Source organism: Portunus trituberculatus, chromosome 10, assembly GCF_017591435.1.
Source record: "Portunus trituberculatus isolate SZX2019 chromosome 10, ASM1759143v1, whole genome shotgun sequence".
Taxonomy (NCBI): Eukaryota; Metazoa; Arthropoda; class Malacostraca; order Decapoda; family Portunidae; genus Portunus; species Portunus trituberculatus.
Window position 1 is genome coordinate 13,514,708 of NC_059264.1, and position 26,351 is coordinate 13,541,058.

A 26,351-nucleotide genomic window follows, 5' to 3' on the forward strand; every position below is an offset into this window, starting at 1 on the left:
TTATATTTCTGTCTAATCATGTCAAGTCTGTTCTTCAACTTGCCAAACACTCCTTCATAAATAGAAAATGTCAAAATCTTTCAAACTCAAACTCCTCTTGAGACTTCTGGTATCTAGCTAGAAACATTTCCAATAACTTCACTTCATCATCTTTCCTTCCTTTATTTGATCCTGATGGCACCACTGCCATTTCTTCTGTCTCCAAAGCTGAGCTTTTCTCTCAAATCTTTGCTAAGAACTCCATCTTGGATGATTCTAGGTCTGACCTTTGTATGTATGTATGTATATATATATATATATATATATACATACAGGCAACCCCCGCTTAATGAAGGGGTTACATTCCCAAAAAAAACCTTTGTTAAACGAATTTTCATTAAGCGAGCCAATTACTCGTATAACAAGTTTGACCTCTGACTTGAGCTTCCATTGAGAGTAAACAAAGCGAGAGTGCATCATAGTACGATAAAAGGTTTAATGAAAGTAATAATTATGAAGTTAAACATTTAAGCAGTTTAATTTAAAACAAAGTCATTATAATGTACACTAATGTATGTATGTAAGTAACTTTATAATGTTGATGATCTTAAATTTATGAAGGGAGGGAGAGTGGAGTGGGAAAGACACTAGCTGGCAACCTGTGGAATGTAAACAAAGGGCGCATCATTGTACTGCATACAAAACTTATGTACCATATTTCCTCAAGGCTTTCCATTTTATCCATAGCAGAGTCACAAGTTCAGGTGGTTCTTTTAGCTTTCAAGGAAGATATGATCTCACCAGTCTTCTTAATAGAGTCTGCTGATTTGAAAATGGTAGATAGTAGATGAACTCAAGCCATGGTGGGAAGCAATGCTATTAGTTTTCTCGCCTTTCTCGTATCTGTGAATAATATCCAGCTTCAATTTGAGAGTAAGAGACTTCCTGGTCTGCTTAGCAACGCTAGGCGACATTGCATGGTATTTTGGTGGCATGTAGACTGTAGAGTGAGGAAAGACGAACTGCTGCTGATGCTGTTATTGTTTTGAACTAGGGGGAGTGAGTGGTGCACGTTTTGTCCCCGAGAGGCGCTGGTGTATTCAAAAGCCTGTCGGCTTGAGTGATACAGTGGGGCTATCAAACTTGGAAAAAATTACCTGGATAAAATTTCATTGAAGTGAGCCTGGTGCTTGTTAAATGAGCAGATGGGAGTAAAAAGAAACCTTCGTTGTAGCGAAATTTTGTTGTGTGAACCTTCGTTAAGCGAGGGTTGCCTGTATATATATAAGGAGTTCATTGACGGAACGACACGAGCGCCAAAAACTAAAAGTGGAGAAAAACGCGAACAAAGTTTGGCGACATTCAGTATGCGATATCTTCACAACGGATAAAGATAGAGAGCTGGGGTTGGTCTTAAATGAAAGATCATAATGTCTACTTTTAGTTTGGCAAAAAAAATTAGCTTAGTAGCTTATTGCATTGTGAATGACCAAACAATGACTGCATTTCTCTCTGCTCAAAATTTTTTATTTTTTTTTCATAACGCACAATAACACGACCCTAAACCCCCAAACGTCATGATTTGTGTAATAACATTCACATAAAGACAACAGATGTTAAAATAGTACATGATAATGGTAAATTAGTGTGTAAAAATATTAACATTAATAACTGTTTTGAATAATTCTTACCAAATCCAGTAGTAGTAGTAGTAGCAGACGTGGTTGTAGACATAGTAGGTAGACGTAGTTGGTAGGCATAGTAGGTAGGTGATGTCGTAATCGGTGATGTTGTAATCAGTATGTCATAGTTGGTGATGTTACTGTTGCATGGATTGAGGGTCATCCACTGCCGACTCCTCGTCATTGTAGTCCAGGTTTTCGTCATTTTTGGGGTCGTTCCCTTGACGAAGCCCTTCTTTAGCTTCTTTAAGTTCAGCTTGCTTCTCAAGGGCGTACTTGAGGTACTTGGCATTAATCGGTGGAATGTACTGGAGAAGCTGCTGGAGGTGGTGTTCCTTCCCAGGCTGAAGCTGGCGACACATTGGGTACTTCTCAGGTAGTGGAATCTTTGAGAGGTCAAAGAGGTCTCGCTTGTACCCAGCCCTGGGCTGCGTTCCGTTGGGGACCGTAAGGCTTACAGTATGGCATACTTCCCCCGAATTGGGGGGACCAGCATACAGCTCGCCTTGCGGAAGCTTGTGGGACCTTGTGCTCCTCGGAGGTGAATGCTTGGCGGTGTCTGGCAACTATTGTTTATCAACAAACCGCAGACGGCCGCCGCCTCACCACTATATTTTCAGTGTGGGGGATGTAAATGCTATTTTGACAGCTTATGCGACGTCACAGAACATCAAAAACAATGTGCTAAGTCTGTTATCCCTTGTAGAATGCTGGAATAAGGCAATATGACCAAAATATTAGTATTTATAGCAATAAAAAGACGGTGTTATATGTGTCGCATTTCTTCCCACAGCCTCTGAGGAAGAAGAGACAGCCTCTACTGCCATGGTAGCTGCTGCAGAGGCCCTTCCAGCACCTGTGGCTGCTGGGACAGTTTCCCTTTGCATTCGAAAGTGTTTCTTGAAGTCTTTCCCGGAGTAAAGAGGCACTATAGTCTCTGCATAGTCCTTGACCCGCACAGGACTTGGCGGCCTATCCTCTCCCTCTTCTCCTTGCCTTGGCAGCCTCTCTTCTCCCTCTTCCTCTTGCCTCAGTAATATTTCCTCCTCTCGTGCTATGAGGAGCTCTGCAGCGTCCAACAGGGTCTTTTGCGAGCTCTTGAGCGAGGAGGAGGAGAGCCAGCTTGGACGGCCATCTTGTCAACCATACCCGTATGGCTATACGCGTTCCTTTGCGTTCCGTTGGGGGTTGCGGGGGGGCAGTGTGCTAACCTCCAACGGAACGCATGCCTGCCCTTCATCAACCTCACTGAGCCCAAGGGACCATCGTAGTCCATCCGAACAAAGTAGCCCTCACAAAAGTTGGCTCTAAACCAGGGGTGTGGAGTCGGAGTCGAGGAGTCGGATACTTTTGGCCAGAGTCGGAGTCAGAGTTGGAGTTGGAATTGGAATTGAAGTCAGAGTCGGAGTCGGTAAAAATATGAGCGACTCTGACTCCTTTACGTGATAAATTTTTGAGTAAAGATTCCACTTCATGGAGATTGGAGATTCCTACAAATTGGGAGAAATTGACTTTGTGGAGGATGTGTCCATTCAAGCACTACATATAAAGATAATTTTTATTAATTTATGATAATTATATAATCGTCAAGTATACTTTTATTATGGATTGACTCGAAAATATATAAGTATTGATTCTCTTAACTTTCGTCTTTTTTGGATGTGGCAACTAGCAGGCTTTTTGCTTAATCTTTTCCCTTGGCCACCATCCGTGATGTATAAAAAATAGACTATATTGTTGTACTGTAAAAAAAAAAAAAAAACGGAGTCGGAGTCGCAACCTTCAAATTTCATGGAGTCAGAGTCAGAGTCGGAGTCGGAGTCGCAACGTGGGGGAGGGGGGGTGATGACGTCATCCATGCCACACCTCCTCGGCACTCACAGTACTGACTTTAACTTGACCACCCTTGGAGCCTATTATCTCTTCCTGTCCCCCCCCCATTTTTTTTAACTGCATTACGTATTATTTACATGCATTACTAATTAGATGAATAAATGGAATATTAAAGGGTCTAATGTAAGCACAAATATATTCATAATAATCATGACAAACACTAAAAAACTACTACCAGCGGCAAACCATACAGCAACTGATAAAGGGCACTGATGGGCCTGGCAAGCCCAATATCAGTGAATGGTGGAAGTCAAATAACATAAGCATGCCTTAGATAACATGAAGTCATCTTGGGACGAAGCAAAGACGTCTTCCATGAACTTTGCGTGCCACTCATAGTACTGACTTTAACTTGACCATTCTTGGAGTATTATCTCTCCCCCTATCCCCCCTTTTTTTTTTTAGTGCATTACATATTACTTACATGCATTACTAATTAAATGAATAAATGGAATATTAAAGGATCTATGGTAAGCACAAATATGTTCGTAATAATCATGGCAAAGACTAAAAACCTACTACAAGTAGCGAACCATGCAACAACTGATAAAGGGTACAGATGGGCCTGGCAGACCCACTTTCATTGAATGGTGGAAGTCGTATAACATTAAGCATGCCTTACATAACATCAAGTCACCTTGGGACGAAGTGAAGACGTCTACCATGAACTTGGCATAGAAATCTGTGCCATAGGGCTGGCTTCGATGAAGTTGATGATGATGATGTTCAAGATCTTTTGGAAAGCCATGCTGAATCTTATAAAGCTAGACAAGGCATCACAGGAGGCAGAAAAAGAGGGAGACGAGGAAGAACCTGTGCGTGGCTTGGACATCAAAACTCTTAGAGAATGTCTCGGTGGTATCGAAAAAGCTCTGGAAACCCTGAAGGAACGTGACCCAAATCCTGCCAGGAGTAGCAAAGTGGCTCATGACATAGAGAAAAGTGTCAAGATTTATCAAGAAATCTATGATGAGAAAACAGGAAAAACTAAACAGTCCTCCATCTACTGGTTCTTCAAGCCAGTCAGACATGCTGACCCTATCACACCTGCCGACCCTGCTACAGCTGGCCCTTCCTCAATATTCTCTTTCTTCAAACCATTGAAATGTGCTGATCCTGCTACAGCTGGCCCTTCTACATCTGCTTCTGACAGTGCAGACGACAACGTCGTCTTGTCCTTGCCTGCCCACTCGGTGGAAGATGAATAAGGGCTGAAATCCCTAGTGTCCCTTAGCCTCAGGAAGGACATCATCTGATAGAATACATGGCGATTGAAGGGTAAATTAAAACATTTTCTGTTTACTTCTTTTGTGCAGTACTTTACCTTTTTTTTTTTTTAACCCCATCCCCAACAATTTTTTACTTAAAAACGTTTCTTTTTCAGACATTTTTAAATTTTGGTTCTATATAGTATTTTTCATGCTGATTATGAAAACAGCTTGTAATTACTGTTTTTCCCCATTTTTGTGGTTAACTTTTTATTTTAAAAATACCTTTGTAGACATATACGAGTTAACTCGTCTTCCTATAAACTCCAAGCTCTCTCTTCACCTCCCTCCTCCTCCTCCTCCTCACTTGTCGAGAAATATTCATTGTCTGATGAACTGGCAGTGTCATCAGAAGTATTCAAGCTTCTGAGGGAAGGTTCATGTTCGCTATCTTCCTCAGAACTAAACATTTGGGGTGTAAATTATTTGAAGGGTACTAAAAATGAGTGGTAATGTGGATGAAAACAACACCCATGTGACGACAGTGGTTGCCGGAGCAAGTCTAGTAAGACCGTCCTTGAAATCTTACCGCTCCTCCTGTCGCCTCTGCCAGGTGTACAATACAGTAAGGTCTCGGTTTACGTCAGAGTTACGTTCCTGAAACATGACGTAAGTCGATTTTGTACGTAACTCGAGTTTCTGTACATTTCAAAGCATATTATCGAGTTTTCAACCAATCATTATTTATGGTCATTCAGGTAAGTTAAAGGTTATATTGTTATATTATTTACAACTACGTAGGAATATGAAACAAGCTTGTTTTTGTTGTTGATTAGGGCCACGAACGCGAAGGACTGCAGGTTGCCAAGAGGGGTGGATGCCTGAGGCCGCCAGGAGGTGGGCAGGTCGAATGTTGTGATGCCCAGGGTGGACAGCTGGGAGCGTAGTGCAGTGTGGTGGGAGTAGAAGCGTGGGCAGCGGGGCAGGAAATGCAATAGGAAAGGGCAATAGGAATCAGCAGACAAGCGCAGACGGTGCAAGTCAGCTGCGAGTGTCGTGTGGCCCAGGCGAAGGCTCCGGAGTTGTTATTGTTGTGATAGGTGTGCGAGCCCTCAAGGTCGTCAACCTCCCCGTTGTCATGGTAACGGGCTTCCCATTTTCTCCTTATCTCCCTCACACACAGCTGCTGCCTCTCTTCTCATGTCTTTTAATTATGTCCTCTTTCGTGTAGCATAATGGTTTTCCTTTTCTTAGCATCACTGCTGTCACTAAGAAGTTTTCTCTATGGTGCCATTGAGCAAGATACTAAGAACTTGAGTCAGTAAAAGCAGAAGTAGGATAACACTCTTGCCAGGGGCGATGTTGTGGTGGAACTGAGGCAGGGTGTTATTGTATTCAAGCGTGAGGCGGGCGGTGTGGCGGGCAACCACCAACAATAACAATAAATCCCACACTTTACGATTTATAATTTTTCAATTTTTTTAATCTTAAATTGCCTTATAGTGGACTGATGTAACTACGAGTTTGATGTAACTCGAGACCGATGTAACTCGGGACTTTACTGTATTCGTTTCACATGTAGAATGGCTTAGAAAGGCCCAGAATTGACGAGTATATACGTCTGTGGCTGGTTTTTGAAGGTCAAGTTTTATACGAGTATACTCGTCGATGACTGAAAACGAATATATATGTCTGTAGCTGGTTTTTGAAGGTCAAATTTTAGACGAGTATACTCGACGATTGAAAACGGAACATTTAGTGAAAACAGTATACTCGTTTCTGCCGAGGAAGGGGTTAATTATTATTTTCATGTATTATAATTTCTGTAGGGATGACGACGTGCTGGAACACATTCCCTATTATTACATGTTATAATGGGTTTGGTATACGGTAAATTCAATATGCGGTAAGGTTTTCAGGAACGCATATGTACCATATAACGAGGACTTACAGTAAAAGTCCTGAAATCTGGAAGTCGGGCATTCCGGATTCTAGGATTTTCCGGATTGTAAGATAGTAAGGCCGAAAGTAAGATTAAAATCTTGAGGGTACTATGTAAACCCCACTAAACTAACCCTAACTTGCTTTATTTCTTTGTAGTACTGTCATAACATCTTACAGGGATTGCTACTATCACCAGTCCACTGTGTACTTCCTCACCGCACCACACAAGATTTACGTAGGCTTTTGAAGATTTGCCAGACTATGGGGGGAGTGGCATGGGCCTTTCCAGCCATTATAGCAGCCCATATGTGATGATTGCTCTTTTCCTACTTGTATTTGTGTAGGTGATTTCACTATTTTACGTAGGCTATTCCACCATCCACATATACTGAGAAGTTTGAGTGATTGTACTGTACTGTACCCATATGTGATGATTGCTCTTTTCCTACTTGTATTTGTGTAGGTCAGGGGTATTCAATTAAAAGTCACTGAGGTCCAGTTCTTAAAATTTCCCCCAAGTAAAAGGTCCGAACGGAAGTCCAGCTTGTGTCTTATAGCCGTTCCCTATGTCGACATTTTCATATGGATTCAACAGTATTTATTGTCTATTTTCAATGCAGGAAATGTTTAACAGAGTGCACAGCTAGCTCTTTTGCCCTAAATAAAAGTAGTCCCAGGCAAATAAATTTAAGGCCTTTATTTCAGATTAAAGAAAACAGAAATCTCAGAATAAAATAAATTGCGAGCAGAGCCAAAAAACCCTTTTTTCTCTCAAATTAATGAGGTCCCAGCCTAAAGAATTAAAGGCCTACACTTCAAGTAAAACAGTCAACATCATCAGGAGAAAATGAATAAAAAGTGGCTCTTTTAGGAAAAAGAATATGTGCAAACATAGCATTGATTAAAGTTTTATTTTTTTTCTTGAAGATGTCCCAGCCTAAAAATTGAAAGCCTACTATTCAAGTTAAAAAAAAAAGTCAACATCTTCAGAAAACAATAAATAAAAAGTGGCTTCTTTAGGAAAAACATGTGCAAACAAAGTATTGACTAAACATTTTTCTCTTTTTTTCTTACAGAGATCTCAGCATAACAAAAGTGAAGGCTTCCTTTTCAAGTAAAAAAAATCAACATCTTCAGAAAACAATAAATAAAAAGTGCCTCTTTTAGGAAAAAAATGCAAACAGAACTTTTATTTTTTTTCTTGAAGATGTCCCAGCCTAAAAATTGAAAGCCTACTATTCCAGTTAAAAAAAAAAGTCAACATCTTCAGAAAACAATAAATAAAAAGTGGCTTCTTTAGGAAAAACATGTGCAAACAAAGTATTGACTAAACATTTTTCTCTTTTTTTCTTACAGAGATCTCAGCATAACAAAAGTGAAGGCTTCCTTTTCAAGTAAAAAAATTCAACATCTTCAGAAAACAATAAATAAAAAGTGCCTCTTTTAGGAAAAAAAATGCAAACAGAACTTTGAACACCACCTCTTTTAGTTATTCTTTTTTTTTTAACTTTTCTTAATGAGAGAAATGGGCATGGGACTGCCCTGCCAGTGATTTAAATCTTGGTTGGAATGGAGTCAGTGCCATTCTCATGCAGACATGTAGGTGTTCGTTGGTGAGCCTTGAACGGTTCTTGTTTTTGATAATGTTCATAGTGGAAAAAGCTGACTCACAGCTGTAAGTCGATCCAAACATAGTCAAGGTGTGCAGTGCTACTTTGGTGAGACCAGGGAACACACTCTCAGACACAGTCTGTAGCCAGAAAGTAGCAGGGTCAGTTGCCTCAAAATGCTCTCTTAATGGAGCATTTCCTTGCAGATCAATGAGCTCAAGCTGTAGAGATCCTGCATGTGCCCACTTGAATGTCTGTGTCACTTCCTTCGAAAATCCTCTGACTTCTCTGATGAGGAAAGGATTCTGGATTAGCAGGAGGAGCTGCTGCCCAAGGCTGGAGCTGTTGAACCTTTTACTGAAGTTTCCAATCAGCTTGTCTATGAAGTCAACATAAGGATAAACGTCTCTCTCACCCTGGATCTGTTCCTGCAGTTTTGGGAAGTGTTCACACCCTCCTTCAAGATCTTCTTTAAAAATGTCCAGCTTCCTCTGGAAAGAGCGAATAGCTGTCATCAAATCAGCAACTGTGTTGTTCTGGCCCTGCAGCTTTACATTGAGCTCATTAAGATGTGATGTAATGTCAACCAAAAAGGCAACCATGTTCATCTTGTGCTCATCTTGCAGAAAAAGTGAAAACTGTGTTGCTCTCTGACTCTTGACCTGCTCTAAGAAAGCTGCAATTTCTTCTCGAACAGACCAGAAACGTCCCAGTGCATTTCCTTTGCTCAGCCACCTCACATTGTTGTGCAGTAGCAGGTCATTGGCATTTGCCTCAACATCTGCCAGGAATTCTCTCAGGAGGCGATGCTGAAGGGATGAGGATGCCCTAAGGAAGTTGATGAGTTTCATCACTGTGTTCATTACTTCAGCAAAATGTTGTGATAGAGTGGCACACAGAACAGTCTGATGGATGAGACAGTGGTATGCAAGAAGATCTGGGTTGTCCTCTTTCATCCGGGACACAGCCCCCCTCTCTTTTCCAATCATGGCAGGAGCACCATCTGTGGTGACAGAGACAACCTGCTTCAGATCTATGCCCCTCTTCCTCAGCATCTCTTTTATTGCTGCATATATGTCCTCTCCTCTTGTGTGTGTTTCCAGTGGTGTTACACCCAGCAGGTCCTCACAGATCTCCTTCTTATCTTTGTTACAAAATCTCACATACACCAAAAGCTGGGCATTATCAGTAACATCTGTAGACTCATCAATGGCCAAAGATATGCATGGTGCACTCTGAATTGCAGCATCAAGCTGTGCCAGTACATCATCTGCTAATATTTCAGATTTTCTAGTTGCTGTTGAAGCTGACATCGGATTTTTTCACACATGTTTTTGTTTTCCCTCAAACAGTGTCTCAGCAACAGCGTTTAAGCACTCCTTCACTACTGTCCCATCACTAAAAGTTTTTTTATGTTGCCCCAAAATCCACGATACCTTTAGTGAGCATCTCAGCTGTAAATGTATGCGTGATGAGTCGGGTCGATCTGTCATACTGGGCTTGCAGTTCGGTTATTTTGCTGCCCTCAGCTCAGACTTCAAGGGATAACCTCAAATGAGCTGTGCTTAGATTCAGATACCCACTTTTAATTAGTGCCACGCCCAGATGAGGCACACTGGTTTGGTCTTGCAGGAAGAATGAACAAAAATTTCTGTCCATTCCTCTTTGAAACAACGGTATTAGCAAGGTGACCACACTGTTGCCAGATTGTCGTACTCAGAGCATAGTATTTACCGGTTTCTGACGCTTAACTTTGCCAAGAAACATCAGGAATAAACTATTTTAACGATAATTATAAGTGAATCTCCTTACTGAGGTCCACGAGACAGTTTTTGGGTCGGACCGGTGAATATAAGAGGCTGAGTAAGACTGTTGACACCCGCCACACCCGCCCCACACTATACACTGCGTTGCACTGGCTGCCACCGCCACCACCTCGTCACCATGGTGAAAGGTGCATGCCACCCAGATACCCACCACGCCCTTTGGTCATACCTGCCACCCTGCATATTAGCTTGACCTTCCTACTGCAGGAAATTGAGTGTTCACGCTCTCACTGGTGTTGACCGCCAGCGTTGCACGGCGCCCGCCAGAACCATCGCTGTCACCCGGCAGATTGGTCACGGACAGAACCATCGCTCGGTCCGGATCCGGACCGGGGTCCGCCATTTGGTGATGCCTGGTGTAGGTGATTTCACTATTTTACGTAGGCTATTCCACCATCCACATATACTGAGAAGTTTGAGTGATTGTACTGTACTGTACCCCACATAATATGTATAGTTCACAATACTTATGTCACACTTTCTAAAATAATTTTAAGTATAATACGAAACACATTTCATAACATAAAACATTTACTGGTGTCTGATAAAGGGAAACAAAAAAGAAAGGAAGGCCTCCAACATCATACACCAGCCAATCACATCACCGGCGTCGAGCGTACACCAGCTGGACCACCCACGCAGATAACAGGACTCCGCAACACACACACACACACGCACGCACGCATGCACATCACCTACAGAAACATAAAACACCATTTATAATACCTCCAAATATTATTCTCTTACGAGTTTGTGTTAAACTCAATGTCGGTGTATTTCTTACTTTTTACATATTTAACTCAGCCTTTCAAATTTTCCGTATTATAAGGTTCCGGATTTAAGGACTTTTATTGTATATATATATATATATATATATATATATATATATATATATATATATATATATATATATATATAGGGAATCACCGCTTAACAAACGAGTTACGTTCCTAAAAAACTTTCATTAAGCGAATTTTCGTTAAGCGAATCAATTATAACTAGTTTGACCCCTGACTTGAACTTCCATTGAGAGTAAACGAAGTGAGAGTGCATTATAGTACAGTAAAAGGTTTAATGTAAGTAAAAATTGTGAACTTAAACGTTTAAGCAGTTTAATTTGAGACTAAGTCATTTTAATGTACACTAATGTATATATGTAAGTAACTTTATAATGTTGATGATCTTAAATTTATGAAGGGAGGGAGAGTGGAGCGGGAAAGACATTAGCAGGCAATCTGTGGAATGTAAACAAAGGGCGCATCATTGTACCGCATACAAAACTTATGTACCACATTTCCTCAAGGTTTTCCATTTTATCCACTGCAGAGTCATGAGTACAGGTGGTTCTTTTAGCTTGCAAGGAAGATATGGTCTCACCAGCCTTCTTGATAGAGTCTGACTCAAAAATAAAAAATAGTAGAGACATGTCGTGATCCGAGCTGTTGCATGACGTTGCACAAATTCTCTAGCTACTGGCTCTAAATAGTCAAAGGTTTTTTCTATCTTTAATTAACAAAAATAATATCTATACATAAGGTGTTCGATACGGCACCGACAAGTAACAATCACAACTCTTTCTGTTGACTTCTCCACTGCAATTACTACAATTTCTCTTAAAAACATCCTTAAGAATTACATTAATCTTGTACATATTCTCGCATCAAAACGGATTTCACTTCAAACATCACCCACTATATCTTCATAACGTATTACAACATCTGAACACGGTGCTTTATTTATCAGTAAATCTCATATGTAGTACGTACAATATTACCGCTTTTTTCCCAGCTACTCGTATATAAGAATGACCTTTACTTGGTACATGAATGCAAGCAACCACGTGACGTACCACCAAATATATTACCATACACATATAATTACCTGACTCCGTTCAACAAAATGACAACGTAACACCACCGAAATATAATGACAAATATTGATATTTCCACACAAGTGACTTTCCACAAGTAATCTCTTTCTCTTGGTACCCATACATGGAACCACGTTAACTTCGTACACAATTACACACTAGTAAATATGTTATGTAACTTATTCGTCAGAGTAACACTCATGCACATACGTAGGTAGCCGTATACAAATTCCCTTACTCATAGATGAAAACGCAAGTATATAACGACGTCATTATGAACCAAAGTACAAACACATAAACCATAATAAACTATACCACATAATACCTAAACCTCCTATCCTGATTCCTCCTCCATTCTAATTTACCTCAAAAGACTGCATTGCAACTTAAGGTTCCACTTACTGGTTGTATATGAAGTACAAAACGCCGCCCTCAGCTGTGCAGCCGAGGGTGGCCCGCTTAGAGCCGCGGTTGTCCTCTCTGCTCCATCTCTCCTCTCTCTCTGCCCCAATCCTCTACAATTTCCCTTCAGGAACTTATGGGGGCGTGTCTTGACCCACACAACACGCCCCTCAGAATGTACCGTTCACCAATCAAGTACAAGTTCACGTGAACTCCACGTGTGGTATGAACAACATCCAAGAACGAGAACTACACCACAGAATGTTTACCTGACCTGGGCTATATATATCTGCCCAGGCTGCCCTGGGTCAACTGGCCTGGGTCATTAAATGTTTCCTTTTGACCTTCCTGCCCTTCCTAGTCTCTTTTATGGCTGGATACGGCTACACACCCCATACTGGCGAACTATCATATACATCCATATTTCTTTATTTCTTGTTTCTTCATATTTCTCATATTTCACTTATGATGTGGGCATCTGACAGACAGTAGATGGAGTCAAGCCATGGTGGTGAGCAATGCTATTAGTTTTCTCGCCTCTCGTGTCTGTGAATAATATCCAGTTTCACTTCGAGAGTAAGAGACTTCCTTTTCTTCTTAGCAACGCTAGGCGACATTGCAGTTTTGGAGTTTTGGTGGCATGTTGAGTGTGAGATGACGAGCTGTTACTGGCCTCCGTTTTTGTTTTGAACTAAGAGCGGGAAGGGTACGGGAGTGAGTGGTGTGCGTGTTGTCCACGAGAGGTGCTGGTGTATTCAAAAGCCTGTCGGCTTGCGTGACACGGGGAGTGGGTGGCTTTCAAACTTGGAAAAAAATTCCTGGATAAAATTTTGTTAAAGTGAGTTTGGTGTTTGTTTTACGAGCAGATGGTAGTAAAATGGAAACGTTTGTTGTAGTGAAATTTTGTTGTGTGAACGTTCGTTAAGCGGGTTTCCCTGTATATATATGTATATATATATATATATATATATATATATATATATATATATATATATATATATATATATATATATATATATACACTCAACCCTCGATTTGCCGGACCTCCATTTGCCGGATTTCGGATTTGCCGGACAAGAGTCTGTGGGAAAAAAAAAAAAAAAGTCCGGGACAAGTCGATTTCAAACTACCGCGCCAGACAAAGTTCGCAAATCGGGCACTATAGATGGCAGCGCGGGCGGACATACACGTCTAGTACTGGACTGTAAACAAGTCTGCCGCGTCACACGAGTGTTGTGCTTACGTGCTTGTCGTGGATACAGATGTGTGTCGGCGGCATTGGCATGTGTTACGGCCCCACGTGGTGAGATGATGATGATGATGATGATGATGGTCGTCGGAGGTTTTGCCTTTGCCTCGGCACCTCCTGTTACTTCTATTCTTCCTGATCCTGCCTTTCTTTTATTTTTCTTTCTCTTGTCTTCCACATCTGGTGCAAAGTCTCTTTCTTCTCCCTCAGTTTTGTTTTTCTGAACAAAAAACGTCTGATTTATTTTCCAACTTTCTGGTACAGCTGGTGCAGGTGCCGAAATGCCGTTAAAGACAACACTATGTTCCCACCGGAAATTTTTGCCGTTAAACACGGGATTCCGGTAAATCGCGTGCCGTTAAAGCGGGTTCAACCTGTATAGGGTAAAGTCCGGCAAGGGGGTAGACCCCCGGACATTTTCCATTGCCGGACATTTGCCATTCCCGGACAAGCCTTCCCCCCTTTTAGTCCGGCAAATCGAGGGTTGAGTGTATATGTATGTATATATATATATATATATATATATATATATATATATATATATATATATATATATATATATATACATACATACATACAGTAAAGTCCCGGGTTATGTTGGGCTCGAGTTACGTCAAACTCGTAGTTATGTCAGTCCACTATAAGGCAATTTGAGATTAAAAAAATTGAAAATTTATAAATCGTAAAGTGCGGGATTTATTGTTATTGTTGGTGGTTGCCCGCCACACTGCCTGCCTTATGCTTGAATACAATAATAACCTGCCTCAGTTCCACCACACCATCGCCCATGGCAAGAGTGGTATCCTACTTCTGCGTATACTGACTCAAGTTCTTAGTATCTTGCTCAATGGCACCAAAGAGAAAACTTCTTAGTGACAGCAGTGATGCTAAGAAAAGGAAAACCATTATGCTACAAGAAAAAGAGGACATAATTAAAAGACATGAGAAGGGAGGCAGCAGCTGTGTGTGAGGGAGGGAAGAAAATGGAAAGCCCGTTACCATGACAACGGGGAGGTTAACGACCTTGAGGGCTCGCACACCCATCACAACAATAACAACTTCGAAGCCTTTGCCTGGGCCACACAACACTCGCAGCTGACTTGTACCGTCTGTGCCTGTCTGCTGATCCCTATTGCCCTTTCCTGTTGCATTTCCTGCCCCGCTGCCCACGCTTCTACTCCCACCGCACTGCACTACGCTCCCAGCTGTCCGCCCTGTGGGGGTCACAACATCCGACCTGCCCACCCTCCTGGCAGCCTCAGGCGTCCACCCCTCTCGGCAACCTGCAGTCCTTCGCGTTCGTGGCCCTAATCAACAACAAAAACAAGCTTGTGTTTCATATTCCTACATAGTTGTAAATAATATAACAATATAACCTTTAACTTACCTGAATGACCATAAACAATGATTGGTTGAAAACTCAATAATATGCTTTGAAATGTACGGAAACTCTAGTTACGTACGAAATCGACTTACGTCATGTTCCAGGAACGTAACTCTGACATAAACCGAGACCCTACTGTATATATATATATATATATATATATATATATATATATATATATATATATATATATATATATATATATATATATATATATATATATATATATATATATATATATATATATATATATATATATATATATATATATATATATATATATATATATATATATATATATATATATATATATATATATATATATATATATATATATATATATATATATATATATATATATATATATATATATATATATATATATATATACACACACACACACACACACACACACACACACACATCCAATTTATTATGTTTTTATTCAAGAGTGACTGACATACTACAACATAGAGGGGGATGGGTGGATGCTATTTACCTGGACTTGAGAAAGGCCTTTGATAAAGTGCCACACAATAGACTGATGTGAAAACTAAAGAAGATCCCGAGGAGTAAGTGATAAACTAGCAAAATGGATGGAAAATTTCTTAGTGGGAAGAGAAATGCGAACAGTGGTGAAAGGAAAGAAGTCCGAGTGGAAGAAGGTAACCAGTGGAGTTCCACTAGGGTCAGTGCTTGGTCCCATCATGTTTTTGACTTATGTTAATGATATGCCAGTAGGAATAGATAGTTACATGAATATGTTCACAGATGATACTAAAATTCTGAGGATAGTAAAGAATGTGGAAGATTGTAATAAGTTACAGGAAGATCTTGATAAAATATATGAGTGGAGTAAAGAGTGACATGATAACTATGTATAAATTGGTGAACAAGATTGACATATTGGACAGAGAATTGATAAAGGTGACCACAAGCAATCATCTCCGAGGACATGGAAAAAAACTTATAAAAGACATCTGTCTAAATGATGTGAGAAAGTACAGTTTCCCGCATTGTAGTATTGATAAGTGGAATAAACTGAGCAGTGATGTCGTTGACACGGTGTGCGTCAATCAGATGAAAGAGAGATGTGACAGGAGTAGACAAGGAGACAGGACACAGAGAGCTTAGCTTGGGCCCTGTAATACACAAATAGGTAAATATATATATATATATATATATATATATATATATATATATATATATATATATATATATATATATATATATATATATATATACACACACACACACACACACACACACACACACACACACACACACACACACATGGCGTGTAGTGTAGTGTTTAGCACACTCGACTCACAATCGAGAGGCCCGGGTTCGAGTCCCGAGAAGCGCCGAGGCAAATGGGCAAGCCTCTTAATGTGTGGCCCCTGTTCACCTAGCAGTAAATAGGTACGGGATGTAACTCGAGGGGTTGTGGCCTCGCTTTCCCGGTGTGTGGAGTGTGGTGTGGTCTCAGTCCTACCCGAAGATCAGTCTATGAGCTCTGAGCTCGCTCTGTAATGGGGAAGACTGGCTGGGTGACCAGCAGGTGACTGTGGTGGTGGTGGTGGTGAATTACACACATACAGTCAACTCTCAATTAACGTCTGTTTGATTGATGCAGTTTTTATTTAACTAGGCAATATTTTACTTGATTTATTTCATTTAATGCAGGTTAACTCAACTTTATGATGTCATGTGTACCTATGCTGTTTCTGATAGGAACTGAACTGGGCCAGGATGCAAGAAACTTAAGTGGAGCAATTTCTGTGTGCAAAATGGTATCCATGAACACAAAGGGAGACATTGTTGCCATAACAAGTTTTATTATTTATTTATTTATGTATTTATTTATTTATTTATTTATTTATTTATTTATTTATTTATCTATTTTATTTATTTATTTATTTTTTTTTTTCCATTATGGCCTATAGCACCTGTAGGCATACTTGAAGAGTATATGTGGGAAATGCTGTTCAGTTTTCGCCCATTAGTGGCATAGGCAATTTTATAGTGGTACCCATATTAGGCCCATATCACCACCCAGGCACATCTTTGGTGTAACCACCTAGAACATGGGTATCATGGTGACATGTAAATAACTTTAAACCACTTGACAAGTGACATAACTTCAAAGTAGTATGTGGTGGGATTCAAACCTGTGTGGACATCTGCTCGATCCCGCATTCACCACCTTATCCACTATGCCACTGCCTCCCTAGCAACTTACTAGCAAGTTTCCAGTAAAACCACCTCCCTAGGAGATGTTACTGTCTCACACTGTATATACATTTATGTTGACAAAATAAAATCTATATTGGCTTTTTACTAGCCTTACCACCAGGAAAGGATGGTTTTGTAATGCATAAAGTGAAATCTTGCATGGAACGCAGAAAGCAAAGCTGTAGATGAGACATTTGTTTGTGCCGGTTGGCAGCAGCCATTGTGTAATGATCCAAACAGTACATGAAGCGTTTTTAACCCCCTCGGATTCGATATCTATCTCAATTGTATGACTAGTGTATCGCCGCTATATGACAGCATTGTTTCTACTTGAGATGGAAGGAGCCTGAACACCGGTCTGCCTTTACCCAGTTGCCTTTCATACCAGCCACATTTACATTCTGGTCATCTATCCAGGCTGTAATCTGCCCTTTCACCAGAGAAGTAGTATGGTGAGGAAACTCATAGTGTCAAGCATATGATTTAAAATAGGTGTAGGCTAGGAGTTTCACTCATTGTTGAATTCAAGTTGACCCTCCTTTGGTAAACCCAGGTTGTGTTGGGAGAGGTGCAACATGTTGGGTGTCACCAGGTAGGGTTGTTAAGTTAGTGGTTTATTGTTGTGTGAGTGAGTTGTAGGGTGCCATGATGTTTCAGCTTCAGTTACTTTGTAGGTGTCTTAAACCAGTGGAACATTAAATGTAAAACATCAAGGAAGTGTGTGTTAGTGCTCCTGGTCCCAGGGTTGTGTTGTGCTCCATTTGTACATATCCATGCTGAGCCTCTGATTTGCCTGTCATCGCTTGCACAGCTACCTACCATCCCCTGTAGTGGTTTAAATTGCTACAATTGTTGCCATTGTAACAATGTTAATAGCAGGTTGCTGGTAAGATCTACTGAGGAGGTGTTACTGTCTCATATATGCATTTATGTTAAAACATTTCAATTATTTTTTTACAAGTCTTACTACTACCAATAAAGGATTGTTTTGTGATGCACAAAGTGAAAGCTCACATGAAACACAGAAAAGAAAGCAGATGAGGTGACATTCATCTTTGCTGATCAGCGGCAGCCACTGTTTTTTTTTTAGTGACCCTCTTTAGCTTGTGTGTTACTTTCATCACAATATTTGTGTCTGCCCTCTATTGCCTGTTATAATGGATATCATTCTTTGTATTCATATAGGATCATGCCATGAAGATCACCTTCGCTCGATGGCACTGAGTGATAGTTCAGAGACGCTCTGTTCCTTCTCACAGTCCTCATTGAGGACTGTGAGAAGGAATAGACCGAGTGGCCCCTAATTGTTGATAAAAAGTGTGTGTTTGGGAAGAGTATAATGTAAAACAAACTGTGTCAGACATTATAAAATCAAAAGATAAGGTAATATAATATTCTGCCAAAATACTCTGGATGCATCATTAAGTAAAAACTTAAGGTACACCAATGAAAAATTTGAGGACAAGAAAAGATGCTGTATTAGATGCTACAGTTATGAAATGGTATGTGCAGCAGTGATCGGTGGGGAATTTTGGTTTAAGGATGGTTTGGCAATGTGCTAGTTCACCAACATGGCGAATAATCTATTTCACTCATGGATACCGTCTATAAAAAACAAGTGCAGTCGCTCATTTGTCGCTGCATTGATTGTTTGATTACCAAGGAACACAGTGAGCATTAAATAAGGAGGTTGTTTTGAGGCCACCTATCATATGTTTGACCTTAAAATGTTCTTAATACTTGTAATATTACACAATCTCTCTCTCTCTCTCTCTCTCTCTCTCTCTCTCTCTCTCTCTCTCTCTCTCTCTCTCTCTCTCTCTCTCTCTCTCTCTCTGCCTTTGCCTTTGCCTCTCTGCATCCTTAATCATTGGATGGTTTGCTGAATCTTTGTTGGCAAACTGGCACATCACCGAACTGACAGTATACTTACTGTACTTCACATGTTAATTTTTTTTATTTATTTATTTTTTTTTTGTGGGCTCTTCTATTACTGGTAGGTTAGTTTTAGGGTTAGGTTAATGAAAATATAGTTCTTTTTTTGGATTAATTTGTCAGAAATCAAATTAGATGAAATTTTGCATTTACTCAAAAGTCTAAGGAGACAAACATCCATATTTGGCAAAAGTTTTTTATTATTTGGAAAAACAAGGGTCGAGTGTAAGTGTGTATGTATGTGTATATATATATATATATATATATATATATATATATATATATATATATATATATATATATATATATACACATACATACATACATACAGGTAGTTCTCGTTTTGTGCGAGATATGGGTTCCTACAGGCTTCGCACAAACTGAAATCGCACAAAAAAACCATATTTTCCCCATAAGAAACAATGGATAATAGGGGGGATGTGGGTTTTGGCCCAAAAAACTTCCATTTTTTGAACGAAAAACACATTTATTTGACTAATAAAGTGAACATGTTCTAAAAATGTATCATTCTAAACCTATAAGTAACACTAATGTGTAAATAAAGTGTAAATAAAGCACCCATTAACACTCAACACGATGCTCCCTCACTTCTCACAGTCCCTCGCCATCTTCGTCTGTGCTGTCCACTTCCTCTGGCACATCCACTTCCACTTCCTCTCCTATAGCTTCAGGGTCATCCACTTCCTCTTCCTCTTCTGTCACTGGTTGCCGGTTTATTGAAAAACTGCAGCATGGTGGTCTGGCGTTTTTTCTTTTGAAATTCAGTCTGCATTTGAGTGTAGCAGAAAAGTGTGTCCATACACTTTCTTGTGATTGTGGTGCTTCGTTCAACATTGGGGTCGTGTTCTTCCAGCATGGCAAAACCTTCTTTTATTTTCCCTAATGCTTCACTGATAACAGTGGCAGTGAGCGTCTGTCCTCCCTCAGCCTTGTCTGCCGCTGCCGTTGCTTCTGCCTCTTCTCTTTCCCTCTTGTTCTCTGCTTCGATGTCCAGCAGGTCTTCATTGCTCAATTCTTGTCTGTGTGACTGAAGCAGTTGATCAATGTCCTCTTCCTCCACTTCATCAAGGCCTAAATCCTGGGCATAGCTGATTGTGTCCTTGTTTGCCTTTGAAACGATGTCGTCCACATTGAAGGCTTTGAAGGAATGAACAAACTGAGGACACAGTTTTTTCCAAACACCATTCAGACATTTCGTTGGCACTTCAGCCCAGGACTGCTTGATGAAGGTTACAGCATCTTTTATTGTAAAATTCTTCCAGAAATCTCGCAGTGTCTTGTTCTCCTCGTTCGTAGACCTCAGGTAGTAGGACTTGAACATTTGAATCAGCCCCTGGTCACAGGGCTGCAGCAGAGAAGTCGTGTTGGGAGGCAGGAAGGCCAGCTTGATGTTGCTGAGATTTTCAAGACTGGCTGGATGACTGGGAGCAATGTCTACCAGCAACAAGATCTTGAAGGGGATGCCTTCCTTGTTGCAGTAGGCTTTCAGCTCGCTGTGCAACTTGTTCTTGTAGTAGTCACTGAATATTTTCCCAGTCATCCAGCCCTTCTTGTTGGCGTACCAATGGACTGGCAGGAAAGCCCGGTCATATCTCTGAAACACACAAATTATCCGAGCATTAAGGTGTGGCCACGCTCTTTTTTCTTAACAAAGAAAACGTATAAGCTTGCATCACAAACCTAAGTATTTTTAATGTCACTTGTGTACACTTCACAAACCCTGATTAATTAACAGTATTAAATATTTTATTATTTAACACAATCAATAACAATAACAACATAAGAACTATAGAATAAATAAATAAATATTAAATAAACCAATCTTACCTTAAGGGCTCTGGGGTTTTGAGAGTGATAGATGAGGACAGGCTTCAGCCTGCAGTCCCCCTCAGCGTTGGTCCCCAGCAGCAGCGTCAGGCGGTCCTTGGACGCCTTAAAACCAGGCGCCGTCTTCTCCTCCTGTGCGATGTACGTCCTTGCTGGCATCTTCCAGTAAAGGCTGGTCTCGTCTACATTGAACACTTGCTTGGATGAGTATTGTCCTTCTTCCAGGGTCTTCTTAAGCATCTCTGGGAATTTCTTGGCTGATTCTGTGTCTGCTGATGCTGCTTCTCCTGTCATTTTGATGTTATGAAACCCGTGTCTTAGCTTAAATTTTGCAAACCAACCAGAGCTTGCTTGGAAGGATGTATTTGCCCTGTCATTTCCTTCGATGTCGTTAATGAGGCTTTTAGCTTTTTCCTGAATGATGGCCGAACTAACAGGAATGCTGGTCTTGTTCTGGTGTTGAATCCAAGTCGCCAGCATTTTTTCCATCCTCTCCATGGCCGACGATCTGCTGTAGGCTACCCTCTGCAATGTCCTAGACGAACCTGCTTCCACAGTTGCTTGTATTTTTGCAGCATTGTCTCGGACGTGCCCCAGTGTGCTCTCCCCCAATCCCAAGGCATGGGATATGATCGAAGTTTTTTGTCCTTGGTCATACCGGCTCAAAATTTCCATTTTCTTAGCCAGAGTGAGTGACTTGCGCTGCATTTTCTTAGCTGGTGGGCCACTGCTGGTTCCAGGAGAAGATGAAGGACGTTTTGGGGCCATTTTGACGAAGGAGTAAACTGGCTGGACTGGCTGTGACTGCAAACACACGAGAGGGCTGTAAACATTGAACTGGGAGCGGGAGCGGCCGCCTGTCAGCACGCAGCGGAACTACGCATCTGGCGCACTGTTTGAAATGCGGTTGGGGCAAATCGCATCTTAGCGAACAGATCGCACAATTTTAATTAATTATAATATTTTTAATGTCGCATCTTAGCGAATTCGCACAAACAGAACACGCACAAAACGAGAACTACCTGTACATACATACATACATACATACATACATAGATAGATAGCATGGTGTCTTGCAATAGCAGGCCTCATAGTAATGTATTTCTCTCAGTAATCGACTGGTTTTTTTTTTTTTTTTTTTTTTTTTTTTTTTTACATTACAAGGGCACTGGCCAAGGGCAAACAAAGTGTTGGAAAAAAAAAAAAACCCGCTGGTTGCCAGGCCCTGTTAAGAGGAAAGTAGAAAGAGAAAAAACAAAAAAATCTAAACGGAGGGTCCAGTTAACGTAAGAGGTGTCTTGACACTCCTCTTTTGAAAGAGTTTAAGTCATAGGCAGGTGGAAATACAGACACAGGTAGAGAGTTCCAGAGTTTACCAGTGTAGGGAATGAAGGAGTGAAGATACTGGTTAACTCTTGCATTAGGAAGATGGACAGAATAGGGATGAGAAGAAGTAGAGAGTCTTGTGCAGCGAGGCCGCAGGAGGGGAAGGCATGCAGTTAGCAAGTTCAGAAGAGCAGACAGCATGAAAACAGCGGTAGAAGACAGATAAAGATGCAACATTGCGGCGGTGACTTAAAGAATCAAGACAGTCAGTTAGAGGAGAAGAGTTGATAAGACGAAAAGCTTTAGATTCCACCTTGTTTAGTAAAGCTGTGTGTGGATCCCCCAGACATGAGAGCCATACTCCATACACGGGCGGATAAGGCCCTTGTACAGAGCAAGCAGCTGGGAGGGAGAGAAAATGGACGAAGACGCCATAGGACACCTAACTTCTTGGAAGCTGATTTAGCAAGAGTAGAGATGTGAAATTTCCAGTTTAGATTTTTAGTGAAGGATAGACCGAGTGTGTTTAATGTAGAGGAGAGGGAAGTTGAGTGTTATTGAAGAAGAGAGGATAGTTGTCTGGAAGGTTATGTCGAGTAGATAGTTGTAGAAATTGAGTTTTTGAGGCATTGAACAAAACCAGGTTTTCTCTGCCCCAATCAGAAACAAGTGAAAGATCAGAAGTTAGGCGTCCTATAGCATCTCGCCTTGAGTCATTTAATTGTTGTTGGGTTGGGCGTCTGTTGAACGCTGTTGAATAATGCAGGGTGGTATCATCAGCATAGGAGTGGATAGGGCATTGAGTCAGATTTAGGAGATCATTGATGAATAATAGAAAGAGAGTGGGTGATAGGACAGAACCCTGTGGAACACCACTGTTGATAGTTTTAGGGAAGAACAGTGACCGTCTACTACAGCAGCAATAGAACGATCGGAAAGGAAACTGGAGATGAAGGTACAGAGAGAAGGATAGAATCCGTAGGAGGGTAGTTTAGAAATTAAAGATTTGTGCCAGACTCTATCGAAGGCTTTCGATATGTCAAGGCCGACAGCAAAGGTTTCACCGAAGTCCCTAAAAGAGGATGACCAAGATTCAGTTAGGAAAGTAAGAAGATCACCAGTAGATCTGCCTTTACGGAAACCATACTGGCAATCAGAGAGAAGGTTGTGAGCTGATAGATGCCTCATTATCTTCCTATTAAGGATAGACTCAAAGGCTTTAGAAAGGCAGGAAATCAAAGCTATAGGGCGGTAGTTAGAAGGATTGGAGTGGTCACCTTTTTTAGGGACAGGTTGAATGTGAGCAAACTTCCAGCAAGAAGGATAAATAGAAGTAGAGAGACACAGATGAAAGAGTTTGACCAGGCAGTGAGCGAGTTCGGAAGCACAGTTTTTGAGAACAACAGGAGGGACTCCATCCGGACCGTAAGCCTTCCGAGAATCAAGGCCAGAGAGGGCCAGGAAAACGTCTTTATAAAGAATTTTAATTTTAGGGATGAAGTAGTCAGAGGGTGGAGGAGTAGGAGGAATATGCCCAGAATCATCCAAAGTTGAGTTGGTAGCAAAGGTTTGAGCGAAGAGTTCAGCTTTAGAAAAAGAAGAGACAGCTGTAGAGCCATCTGGATGAAGTAAAGGAGGGAAAGACGAAGAAGTAAAGTTGTTAGAGATATTATTGGCTAGATGCCAATGCCAATGCCAATGCCAATTTTTTTTTACTGTAATGGCAGTCTTTTCTATGAATCCATAGATCTTCTGTGACTGCATGTAGGAATGCACATATGATGTGATAAACAAGCCAAGAAAGGCCTGTTTTTATCTACCTCAGAATGCTAGGTATCTTGATTACCTTGATTGTAACTCGTTTTGTTGGTCTACGATTTACAAAACTTGTAATAAGGTGGAAAACTGCGACTGCTTAACTCTGTGGTTCCCTTAGTGACACTCATTGTGAAAAGGGGTCCTAGGCTGGTTGGACCTGCAGCCTAATGTTATGAATTGCAAGTTATGCATTTCTATTTGAATGTTGCTGGCCAAGCAAAGATAATGATGCTGCCACAGAGAGAGAGAGAGAGAGAGAGAGAGAGAGAGTGGTTCAGAGAAGCAGGGGTTTTGTTACTTTCTGCCAGCACAACTAGAATAGGAAAACCTAGTCCATTTCATACTAATGAATTACTCTCAGTTAAAAGAAAAAAAAATAAATTGTAGACCTTCAAAGACTAGTAAATGAAGAAAAAAAATCAAGTGATTGGGGAGTTTTTGTTTGTTTTTTTGTCATATGCACTCATCAATCGGTCTCTCTCTCTCTCTCTCTCTCTCTCTCTCTCTCTCTCTCTCTCTCTCTCTCTCTCTCTCTCTCTGTATTTACTTAGTTGCAATGTACGTACAGGGTTCAAACAAAGCTCATATTGTCCTGTCTCCATATATCACTTATCTAATTTGTCTATAAAGCTATGCACATTGTGTGGTGCAACAACTTCATTTAATGCATTTCACTTTTTCATCATTCTATGTGGATTTTTTTTTTTTTTTTTTTTTTTTTTTCCAAATATCCTTCACACATTGCCTGGTCATAATATTCTTTGGATGTCCTCTTGTCCTTCCAGCTTCTGTCACCAGCACCAGGTCTTGGTTGTCTATCTTTTTAATGCCATTAACTATTTTATACAATGTTATTAGATCTCTCTCTTCTATCTTGTAAGGCTACCAGTCCCATTTCCTTTAGCCTTTCTTCATATGTTAGGTCCTTTAGTTCTAGCATCATCTTTGTAGCTGTCCTCTGTATCTGTTATCCTTTCTAATCTTCATATATCCTTTTTCAAGCTTGGTGACCACATCACTGCTGCATATTCCAACTTTGGATGTATCATACTTGTTATATATATATATATATATATATATATATATATATATATATATATATATATATATATATATATATATATATATATATATATATATATATATATATATATATATATATATATATATATATATATATATATATATATATATATATATATATATATATATATATATATATATATATATATATATATATATATATATATATATATATATATATATATATATATATATATATATATATATATATATATATATATATATATATATATATATATATGCACTTTTCAGGGTTCAGAGTTTCTTGTACAACCACTCCCAGATCTTTTTCCTTTTTTGGTCTTCATTATTTGTTTTTCTCCCATCAAATAGTTTCATACTGGTCTTCCCTTACTCTTCTAATTCCATTACATGGCATTTCTTGACATTGAATTTTAACTTATACTTCTTACTCCATTTAAAAAAACCTCTTATGAATTTAATATTGAATTATATTTATTGTATTTGTATGACAAAAATATAGGACTTGTGTTCTAGGATTAGAGACTACTGAGCAATAATAGGTCATACTTACCAGTAATTCACATAGAATGACACCAGTCAATAATAATTTGCCTGAGTGACCATGTACTGTGCATTGTATGTACCAAAACAAAGATGCGGTTGGTGATCTTGATCTGACACGGGAAGCTTCACTGCATTCTTTACAATGTGATGCTGTTACTCCCTTTCATACAATTAAAATTACACCTATCTTTTAACATTTCTTCCTTGCATACATTTTAAAAAAGCTTGAAGCTAATGAGAAATTTTTCCTTTTCTTTTTTTCTAAAAAATAGCTTACTACCTAAAAAAAAAAAAAAAAAAAATCTTTTATAAATGAAGAGAGAGTCATGGCTTGAGGTGATGGTCTACATAATATTCACATAATAGATTATACAATATTTCAAATTAAATATGATTTAGAAAATAAAGTTGATAAATCTGCTTCTACACATCATTTGTCTTTGAAAATGTACTAAAATGATACATTAGAATTACATGTAAAATTATAAAAACTAAAAGAAAGAAAAAAAAATTATTACCCCTGTAGTCTCT

The 26,351-nt window shown here is 39.9% G+C and overlaps 3 protein-coding genes across 3 annotated transcripts in view; 1 reads left to right on the top strand and 2 right to left on the bottom strand.

Moving 5' to 3' along the window:
* The window catches only part of LOC123501938 (superoxide dismutase [Mn], mitochondrial-like), a gene marked incomplete at its 3' end in the record, with an annotated part of 92,824 nt that overhangs the window by 4,870 nt on the left and 61,603 nt on the right, over positions 1-26,351 (top strand).
* LOC123502054 (general transcription factor II-I repeat domain-containing protein 2-like) lies at positions 1,799-9,629 on the bottom strand. The gene is made up of 3 exons (XM_045251206.1): positions 8,378-9,629; positions 2,911-3,008; positions 1,799-2,089 (listed from the first exon to the last, which is right to left on the bottom strand). Exons 1-3 carry the CDS (start codon positions 9,627-9,629, stop codon positions 1,799-1,801), a joined length of 1,641 nt encoding a protein of 546 aa, XP_045107141.1.
* LOC123502055 (tigger transposable element-derived protein 1-like) lies at positions 19,830-21,833 on the bottom strand. Its single transcript, XM_045251207.1, has 3 exons — positions 21,066-21,833; positions 20,040-20,832; positions 19,830-19,939 (listed from the first exon to the last, which is right to left on the bottom strand). Exons 1-3 carry the CDS (start codon positions 21,831-21,833, stop codon positions 19,830-19,832), a joined length of 1,671 nt encoding a protein of 556 aa, XP_045107142.1.

Coding starts and splice junctions, on each gene's coding strand:
- LOC123502054 (XM_045251206.1), bottom strand. CDS start 9,629: ATGTCAGCTTCAACAGCAACTAGAAAATCTGAAATATTAGCAGATGAT. Junction 3,009..8,377: donor GTTTGGATCGACTTACAGCT/GTGAGTCAGCTT, acceptor TCTGGCCAAAAG/TATCCGACTCCTCGACTCCG. Junction 2,090..2,910: donor ACGATGGTCCCTTGGGCTCA/GTGAGGTTGATG, acceptor AACGGAACGCAG/CCCAGGGCTGGGTACAAGCG.
- LOC123502055 (XM_045251207.1), bottom strand. CDS start 21,833: ATGGCCCCAAAACGTCCTTCATCTTCTCCTGGAACCAGCAGTGGCCCA. Junction 20,833..21,065: donor AAAACCCCAGAGCCCTTAAG/GTAAGATTGGTT, acceptor TGTGTGTTTCAG/AGATATGACCGGGCTTTCCT. Junction 19,940..20,039: donor CACCACAATCACAAGAAAGT/GTATGGACACAC, acceptor ACCGGCAACCAG/TGACAGAAGAGGAAGAGGAA.